At 36.0% G+C, this 10,158-nt stretch overlaps 2 protein-coding genes across 5 annotated transcripts; both read right to left on the bottom strand.

The window, feature by feature from the left end:
* Positions 1–457: 457 nt before the first annotated feature.
* DAD2 (Defender against death (DAD family) protein) lies at positions 458–2,909 on the bottom strand. The gene is made up of 5 exons (XM_022289774.2): positions 2,740–2,909; positions 2,608–2,655; positions 1,296–1,383; positions 1,164–1,207; positions 458–906 (listed from the first exon to the last, which is right to left on the bottom strand). The coding sequence occupies exons 1-5, from the start codon at positions 2,821–2,823 to the stop codon at positions 823–825; spliced, it is 348 nt and encodes a 115-aa protein (XP_022145466.1). The 5' UTR covers positions 2,824–2,909; the 3' UTR covers positions 458–822.
* A 1,336-nt stretch (positions 2,910–4,245) lies between these two features.
* Positions 4,246–9,902, bottom strand: LOC111014833 (uncharacterized). 4 transcript variants are annotated; one of them, XM_022289672.2, is made up of 6 exons: positions 9,696–9,902; positions 9,473–9,558; positions 7,585–8,018; positions 7,397–7,492; positions 5,558–5,662; positions 4,246–4,545 (listed from the first exon to the last, which is right to left on the bottom strand). In XM_022289672.2, exons 1-6 carry the CDS (start codon positions 9,753–9,755, stop codon positions 4,292–4,294), a joined length of 1,035 nt encoding a protein of 344 aa, XP_022145364.1. In that variant the 5' UTR covers positions 9,756–9,902; the 3' UTR covers positions 4,246–4,291. The 4 variants fall into 4 exon arrangements, with proteins under 4 accessions (XP_022145364.1, XP_022145362.1, XP_087974896.1 ...); XM_022289670.2 differs by having other exon boundaries at positions 7,376–7,492; positions 9,696–9,901; XM_088118770.1 differs by having other exon boundaries at positions 4,322–4,545; positions 5,554–5,662; positions 9,696–9,894.
* Positions 9,903–10,158: the final 256 nt, after the last annotated feature.

Here is a 10,158-nt window from a genome sequence, read left to right as displayed (position 1 = left end):
GATTTCCACACTCCATATTTGTTGTACTAACAAGAAAAAAAGAAAAATTATATAGGCCAACATGTGAACTATATTCAACTGGTTAGAGTAAGGATACCATCTATTGACCTCAAAATAATAACATATTGTGCATGCAGAACTTAACTTGTAAGTTTATCTTCAAGTGATTGTAAAAGAGTTGCAAAAACTTGTTTTTCTGCAAAGATAATGTTGCCTTATAATAATACGTTGTCTTATAAATCTTTTTTTCTTTTTCTTTTTCTTCATACAGTGATCTAATACATAAAAATATATAGGACAACATGAAAAGTAAGACATATAACTCATTCCCTCGAGGTTAGAGATTCAAAGTCTCACACCCCATATTTGTTGTACTATCAAAATAAAAACTAGATAGACTGGATAAGAGTAAAAAATTTAAATTCCCATGTTGAACTCATAATAATAATAATAATAATAATAATAATAATAAGACTATATTGCAAATTTTATCTTCAAGTGATTGTGAAGGAGTTGTAAAAACTTGTTTTCAGAATTTAAACACCATTACTGAAAAATAAAGTCCTAGGAAAATGGGGAAAATGGGAAATAAAGTCCTCATTTGCTATCTTCCCTGTTTAAATGAAAGAAAATATATAAACAAAGTTCTCACCTGTAGAAAAATAACTCAGAATGACACTCAGTTCAGTTGCAGGCGTTCCTTTTTTCTCTCTCTCTCTAATCTTCTAAGATTGGCAGAAAATTTCTAGCATAAGCTACTTCCTGGGTTTAAATAATTCTCCGAAGGAAACAAGAAAAGAAGCAGAACCAAATATAGGTGTCTTATCCGAGGAAGTTGATAATCACCAAATGGAGAACCAGGTTGCACAGAACAAAGTCTGCAAAAGCTCGCTCCGGGGCCAAATCCTGCAAATTTGAGGAATAATTGTTTACCACTCCAAAATGAAATGTTACCAATTTTGGATTTTAAGAAAAGAAGTTTTCCTATAAACTGTAATGCATGATCAGACAATTTGCTTTCCACCATTTAACAGCGAAAAATGGCACAAAAGAAATGGATCAACCAATCATTTCCAGATATAATATAACACTTCCTTTTCTTTCATTTAGTCAGAGGCAAAGGTTAAAAAGCATACTAAGGTATAAGAACATGAAGGTATTACCTTGAATTCCTTGTTTTCTTTATTAACTTGAATCCGAAGACAAACTGCAAAATAAGAATTCAATCAGCATAAGAACAGTTCTTCTGTTTAGCACTATTATCCTTTGATAACTATGATATACATTCTGCTTACCAGCAAGGACAGCGGTCCCAATACAAGAAAGTACGCCTGAGAGGAAGGAGTTGAATGGGAATGATCCAACAATCGCCATGTATGCTACCTGTTTATGAGTACTTATCAGTTAAAAGTAATTCCTAACAAATTTCAAAAAGAACTTGGAGCCGAGGATTTAAAACTTTTTATTATATTTTAGGCAGCTCAAGCTTCTTAAAATTTTATTTCATTCATATTTTTAAGAAACAAACATACTGCATAAAAACCTATATCTTTAAAAAATCATTAAAAAGGCCACCATTCCCTTGATCTTTCGTAGTACTATATCCTTCCACATGAGACAATAGTAATACTGTAACTATTTTCTTTGCACTTCATGCTTAAGCATCACAAAGCTTCTCTACACTTACCAAAGAGAGAGGAAAAAAAGCTCAGAAAATCCCAAATGATCATCTTAAACCTATGAAAACTAAACTAAGTTTTTGATTGTTAATGCCAATGATTCAGACACCGTGATTATAAAACAAATATCAAATGCAAATAATTGAGTACGTTGAGTTATTCAAAAACACAGCCTAAATTAATGAAACCTCTCCATAGAATGCACTTTTTCTTGCTGGACTTATTAGACATAACTGAAACAAAGCTCAAGTATTCAATTGAGATCTAACAGTGCCATGGAACTGGGGAAACTTTCAGAACACGGTGAGTTAATTAATTTTTTACCATGAACAAACATCCAATTGCAACTTTTTCAAATGAAAGAGACCCCAGGGTTGGGGAGGAGCGAAGAGAGGACTTTTTGGTGCAACTCAGAGAATTTTGTAATTATTAACTTACCATTGTTTGAGCTACCTGGGAAATTTCTGCAACCCGGCTAAGCTAGAGAGGGCACTCCTTCTACCGTCATTTTGTATTCTTCCATACTTAATGACGGTCGTTTCTTACTAAAAAATTACTCATAAAAAACAATGACGCACAAAGGATGATCAAATTACGGGGAGACTCACAAACCAACATAAGGTCTGATAAAATAACAGGCATCATCATATAATTTTCAGAAGAATGGAACTATACATCAAAATGAAAAAACAGGAGAAACGTCGATTTCTTATTTCCTTTCCGTTACATGCAAGTCTGCAATCAGACAGAGATCAAACGCAATAAGCAGAGAATCGTGACACATTGACGAATTCAGATGCGGAAAAGGAAAATTCGATGCAAATCCGGTACAAGACAAAGCGACGGAGATCTAAGAAGAACCAATAACACAAAATCATAACAACAATCAATCAAATGAAGTCAGACAGAAGGATCTAAAAGCCAGTACCTGGATCAGAGCCGTAAATACAGCATAAATCACATAGAGATCAATAATCTGCGAAGAAGGCGATCTAGGTCACAATTCCATCAGCAAGAAAAGAGACGACAAGTTTAGAGTGAGAGTAAAAGGTATAGAAACCTTGAGAGACGTCGGAGTGGCGGCATAAGCCGAGCGTAGCGATTGGAAAAGAGCTTGAGCGTCCTTGCTTGTGGATCTCGCCATGGCAACAGTGGAGTACCAGTTCTCCCTTGCTTCCGTGCTCTCAATGAACGAACGAACGAACGAACGAAGACTTCGCTCTAAAATCCTCGCTTGGAAATTCTAGGGAAATGTTTTCTTGGTTTTTTTTCCTTTTCGGCCTAAATCGAGAATCGAGCTAAGCCGATAACAACCGAACCAATAATCAGGCCTGAACCAAACCTGCCAGTTCACTATTGGTTTTCTCTCTCTCTCTCTCTTTTGAGGAATGAACGAAATAAACTAACCAAAGGTACATTGTCTATAACATCAGAGAGCAGGTTTGGGAAAGTGTCAAACCACTCCTTTCACTCCCTATTAGGATGGCAAAAAAATCCATGGGACTCGGTCCCACGGGTACCCGACCCGATCAAGTCGGAAAATTTGGAATCTCTGATTTGACCGGGAATTATATCAAATTAGAGATCCTAAACGAGGTCTTCAACAAGGGCGGGATGAGATCCCCGCCCCGTCCCTGTCCCCATTCTCGGTTAATTCAAGATTCCTGAGTTCCGATCAAGTCGAGGAATCCCTAGTCTCCTCGCCTTGTCCCTCCATTTAATATTTTATTAAAATTTATATTTTTTATATCTAATAATATTAATATATATTATTTTTAATAAATACTTTTTATTTTATTTTTATAAACCCAAGCCCAATACCGATTTTGCCACTTTTTTCTTTAATTTTAACTCCTGTGGAAAAAATCCCCAACAGGGCAGGAATGTGGATGACCCTCAACCCCACCCTATTGCCATCCTTACTCTCGATTTCCATGGCCATTTTCGCCAAGATATGGGCAGCACTGTTCCTTCCCCGCAACAAATCTCAGTTATATCAGTATCTTCCTTCATGATTAGCGGAATTGCTTCCAAAGAATTAGACTCCAAGTATAAAGGCCATCATGTGTTTATGTTAATTGATAGAAGACCTTTGAAAATCGTCATTAATTCAAGTGTTCTCACCAATCTGTTTGCTTGCATTTTGCAGTAAGCTGCGAGAATCACTTCTCCATTCCAGCTTGGAACAATACATCCCAAACCTCCAACACAGCGTTGTTCATTTAAAACTCAAGAGCAAACAGTGAATTTTATTGGTTGGCAAAATCATCTTCTAGCTTTCTATATATATAATTTTATTTGTCTAAAACTTAGAGATGACAAATTAAAGAAAAACTTTGCATCTGTGTTTTTCTACGCAATTATTTGAATATTAGACAAATAAGGAGTAATATCCAATTCAAAGCCTCCTTTTTGGCTCCGCATGAATCTTCTCGTCTCATTTTGAAACTCGAAGCCTAGACCTAGCAAGGTCAAGAAAAAGAATGAAAGAATAGAAAAAACATCTAACTTCATGCTAGCTCCACTGTGCTCAAAAAGAAATAGTTCAGTTGGTAGAACTCTGCTCTGGCACGCGATTGCGATCATGGGCGGATGAATAGAATTTCAAAAATTTAAACCCAATATGAAAAAGAAAAAAAAAATACTGCAAAGTTAAAATTCATTTGGATCAAAGCTGGCTTCCCACTGTACAAGCAAAGTTCAATGAAAAATATTTTAGAGTTGTAGCATAACAAATGCCATGGGGTGTGAAGAAAGGGGGAAATTTTAGTAACATGAGCTAGGCATGTGAAAGCTTGGTTTTGATTTCTCTTGGCATAAGATTTGCTTTTGCTATTTCTTGGCATAAGATTGCTCCACAAGGTATCTGCAAAACAGATCCAGTTTATGAGAAAATTAAAGACATTAATTGGAGTTGATTGCTACCAGAATCTCATAGAACAAACAAACACTCAAAAGACTTGCAAGTGCAACACAACATATTAAGGCTTGAGGAATGCTCTGAACCTTTGGCTGATGGAAATCTAAAGCAAAGAATTCAAGTGCACCATGTTCTAAATTTCAGTCGAGATCAGTGACCGGAACCTATCGTCAAAAATCCGATCATACTTCTTCTCTTTTTCGTATACTAGTTCCCAGGCAGCAGGCAGCAACAATTGAGAAGATTATTAGAAGTCTGCTGGTATTCAGACAACAGTTTAACTGGAATATACTTTTCTGTTTTGTCTTAAAAATGTCAAAATCCACTAATTTTCCTTCCCTCCAGCAAACTTCTCTTTCAGATTTCACTGACCGATCAATTACTTCTACAAAAGGTCTCACCCAAGGTTTAAGGATCCCACCTATCATGTTCCTAATCAAGGATGCAACCATATTCAGATATTAATATGACATAAGGCTTATCTGATAGGTCTCGGGTGAAGACCGTATACTCTAGGGATAGGGGACGTACTAGTACGATATAGGAAAGGGAAAAACCATTAGAAAAGAGGGACCACTGTACGAGTATAAAAGGGCAGTGTGGGTATTTTGGGTACATTCACCCTAAGGTGGTGAGCTATGGGGTATCTTTTTGGCTATTATGTCTAGGACTAGGAGAGCTTCCGAAGCTTTCTAATTTTCTCTTGGCCTCTTATAATGCCTTATGAATATCAATAATAGAAAGGGTGTTTGCATCACTGTCCTCCCTAGAATTTCACGGTTTTATGAAGTTGAGATGTATAAATCCGCCCGCGAATCACGAACAAATCAGTATAAAAAGAAAACATGGATATTATGAAATTTGGAACATTGTGGATGAAAAGAATATATTATAGCATGCAAGTCTTAAGTTTCTACAAATAAAGGAGACTGAGCAAAAGCTGCAAAACTTTACTTGCCAGTGTAGAAGCCTGCAGAATACCAAGCATTGAAAACGGCAGCAAGGTCTGTTTCAGAGCTAGCACTTTGAGGCATTATTCCATCACGTCTTTCACTCACTTTCTCTATGTCAACAGATCCAAAAAAGAAATTGTCATAAGGTACCAAAGCATGCAATTAAAGCCCAAGCCTATAGCTTTTAGTATCATGGCATGAGAAGCAATGCCGTATGGATGAGGCAGAGAGACGGGTTAAAAAGGATAAGATTTTTGTTTTTTAATGAAAAGCCGAGATTTTTTTGAGACAAATGAAAGAATATAAAAGGGCACACAAAAAGATAGCCCAACTAAAAGAACGACTCCAATCCAGCAAGATCAAACCCAATGAGTAATTATAAAAATCTTTGGACGCTAATGGCCAAAAGGAAATGTGAACCGAGCAAGGGCTCAAACCTCCTCCTAAGATCTTTCAACCCTCTAAAGACCCTGTCGTATTTCTCATTCCATAAACCCCATAGAATAGGTAAAGGATATGATGATGAAAACGCAAAATACAACACCAATAAAGGAAAACATAATGGGAAGTTCAATAATATGTTTTCTGTCACCACTACTTACGAAAACCTATACAACTGAGCCATTAAACTTGAAGTCCATATAATCTTATCTAAAGCTCTTAAAAGAAATATTCAAGATGGCCCTATTGAAGCTAGTAAAAAGATGGTGGTTTGTGGCAATATACATTGTCCAACTTCTTAGCATGCATCAAGCGGTCTGATTAATGCTCAACACGTCATCATAATGCCAATATGACACTAAGAAAAATCCCATGAACTATACTTAAGGGGACTTCAGAGTTTATCTGTAACAGGGCACATGACTAAACAGATTAAATAGCAAGACATTAAGTTTAGTTCTATGAGGAGAAAATCAGTAATATATGCTGAAGGATTCGATAATAATTCAAACTATTTTATAACAATGATAAAACATCTTGATTGCTTTAGAAATTAACTTGTCAAACCAAATGGGAAGATACCTAACGTGCATTGTTATTCCAGAGTCGCCATGACAAAAGTCTTGCACTTGTGCACAAAGGAAATATATATAGAAAATACAAAATAATTATTTCTCAAGCTACATCCTATCATCTTCTTTTATTGTACATGTTTAGAAGAGTGGCTAATTATTCTACTTCTTTTATTTAGCTTTGTTTTGCTTTGTATTGTTTCTTTTAGGCTATTTTGGGGTCTTTTTATGTCCCCTTTGACAGATTCTGGTGCCTGTCATTCATTTATGTTTAATGATCGTCATGTTTCTTTAAAAAAGAAAAAGGGAAAGAAGATAATAAGTTACAACATACGAGCAATAAATATCTCGTCAAAGTCAAATAATAAGATTAAACAAGTAGACTCTACTGGCAAAATTTATGATTAGAAAATCATTTAAACCTTCTCTAAATAAGCATCAAATTTGGATGTTCCACAATAATACAATTAAAATTATAAATAAAAAATAAAAAAATAAAAAATAAAAACAATAAATTTCCGTGGGTATTGCATAAGATGCCTACAAGCTTTACCCTGGGAGCTATGGTTAAAAGGTAACAATAAGAATTTTTGGATAAAAGTAAATCTTATGATGAAATTTCTGCTCTAGCTAATTTAAAGCATCAATTTATTGTACTTTGTCTAAGAACTTTTGTAACTATCCTTCTTTTATAATTAATTCCTCCCACAACAGTTTTCTGGAAGCTCGTTGGGAATGGGAGATTCCTTCCTCTTGTAATTCTCACTTAGTCAATGAAAAGTTTTGTTACTGGTACAAAATAAAGCCTACCTTTATTTACATCAAAATCACCTGGAATTTTTGTTGTCATGGAGGATATAGCTCTTGCTGCAGCATCCATTGCAGTTTTGATAATGTCACCATCAGCAAGGGACGAACTTTGAGGACCTGTAGCAAGTAGCCACTGAGTGAATAATGGGTAACAGTGTTACCAACAAGCATTTCGAACAAGAAACAAATGGAGAATAGAGGTCGCATACCAACTGGAATTGGATAACTGGAGGGCCAACAGGTGGAAATTGCATGGTTATGAGAAGTTTGGCTTGCAGGGACTGGGTGTTCTTGATAAGCAGAAGATGTTCCCCATTGAGTTCCGACGCTAGATCCTGCACTGACATCGTCATAATTCCAACCACCATGATAAAGCTGGTCTAGAACCTTCTGCCTCTTCTCCTCAAGCTCATAATACTGCTCAAGTAGCTTGTTATAGCCCTCTGCACCTTTTAGATTTAAATTGGAGTCCTCAATGGGACCCTGTTGCGTCTCTTTCACATGTAGAGCATCAGAAAAATCCGCACAAGATATAGGACATGGCTCTACGCTGATATTTTCATTATTTGGTGAGGTATTTGTAATCTCATCGACTTCAAAGTTAACATTATTTGCTTCAATATTGCTCTTTTCATCTCCACCCCTGTTCTTTGGGATAAAAAAATTTAAGAGAAAATTATAAGATATAAAGCAGAATAACTTCAAAGAAGACACTCAGGACTAACTATATGTTAGTTTTTGTGTATTTACCATAATGGAAATTATTGAAGAGAAATTACAAGAAAAGTAGGACAAAATATCCTACAGTACATGAAGGGGACTTGCCCAATGTAGCTCATGTGGCATCAGTACTTTAATCAATGAATATTTTATTTCAGAAAAGAACATTTCACATATTCAATATGGTAACGATGGAGAAGATTTGTGAGGTATGACTCACTGAACTATAGGGACTAAATTGAAACTAATAAAATCATGGAGATTTACAGTGACCAAATTGAAACTACGTTCAAAGTTCAAACCACAGGTACCAATTTTGTAATAACCTATATTGAAAGAAGTCACAAAAATTTAGCCCAAGTGAATCCAGTTTTTCTTGGAGTACTTTCTTTGATCAATCAATAGAACTTAGAATGTCACAGTGTAAAAGAAACAGGTAGGATTAGGGAGGCATACCCATCTTTATCCTTGCAAGAATCCTTGATAAAATAAGGTAAGAATGAGGAGAGGATGTGATGGAGTCGACTCCCTACGAAGAATTTGGGAATGGCTTCCCAGTGGCCAATGGAGGGAATGAAGATTCTCAAATTAAAATTTTCACCTTTTCTAGGCAAAAACCCTTTGAAACCCACTTGTAAAGATTATAGTCGAGGACTTCAGAGTCTTTTGAAATGTCTTTTAGGAGAGGTTTGCTGCTAAAACTATTGCATTCTCATGCCAGATCCACATCCACTTATCCTGGTCTAATCTAAGTAAAGTGTTGTTCATAAGGTCCGCGAGAGAAATCCAGTCTTCGGTTTCTCGATTATTCAGGTTTCTTCTAGAAAATAAAGTTCCAAGAGACAGAATCAGCTTTCCAAATACGATTAATAGGAAGGCTTTTGCTAACTGCCACAACGTAGATCTTGGAAACTTAGAAAATAAAGCTTCATCACCTTTCCGTGTGTCCTCCCAAAATATATATTGTTCTTCCCATTTCCAACGACCAGCTTGACTCTAGTAGCTGATGAGGTCTTTCACCTTGAATATGCCCTTCGTCAAATGCTCCACCGACCACCCTTAAAGACTCCATAATTTTCAGCCACTCCATAAATCAAAGTTTTCACAAACATGTAACCAATGTGCAAAAGGCCAAAGCCAATCAATCCAAACACTCAAAAACATGATCAAAATAGCTTCGGAATATGCGAAAAATAATAATAACAACAACGATTATCCACTCCGTCTTCATTTCAAACAATATAAGAAAATTACCAGTTACCATTACCAGAAAACTTCACGAATCCTAAATAATCACGAGAACATTTCAATAACCAGAGATAAAATACACGACACCTAAAAAAACAATAGAAGCGCTATGGCCAACTAACTACGGACCTTTTTGGCTCGTCACTCTCACCGCCACCGTTAAACGCTTCTCCTCCCTCGACTGAAATCTGGAAGATTTCATGTCCATGCATTATCTGGAAAAACGCCAACAATTGATCAAACCAATAAGAACAAAATAAAAAATAATAATTTCCACAAACTGAAACTGAAGAATCATAACAGCACTTTTTAGAATCTGCGAAAAGAGCAACAACAGATGGGGAGAGAGAACCTTGTACTTCAACATGGCTTCTTCCATGGCTGTCACAAGAGCTGAATCATCCAAAAGCATTTTGTCTGGAGCCGTCCTCTCGATTTAATTCTGAGAGTGATGCAATTGCGAAGAATCTGAAGGAAAAGTGTTCCCGCCTCAGCTTGCCACAACCTGTCTAGTGTTTGTAGCTACAAGGAAGTGGCAAGAATCAATAACGCAACGTTTTTTCGGGTCTGCTCTGATCGTACGCGACCCGGCCCGATCCTTTTATTTTATTATTATTATTATTATTATTCTTTTCTTCGATGTTTACTTTTTGTTCGTCGATCTTCTAACCTTATGGTTGTATTGTCACTTTTTTTTTCTATATCATATAAATGGAAATTCAAATTTATAATATCTCATATATATGTTTTACCGAGTTGAATTTTCAAGTTCGTGATTTTAAATTATGTTTTTGAATTTAATGGCAATGGGCATT

This window comes from Momordica charantia, assembly GCF_013281855.1.
Source record: "Momordica charantia cultivar OHB3-1 chromosome 10 unlocalized genomic scaffold, Mcharantia_2.0 BLBB01000010.1, whole genome shotgun sequence".
NCBI lineage: Eukaryota > Viridiplantae > Streptophyta > Magnoliopsida > Cucurbitales > Cucurbitaceae > Momordica > Momordica charantia.
Note: the sequence above shows the minus strand (reverse complement) of the source record. Positions and strands in the feature narration are given on the sequence as shown.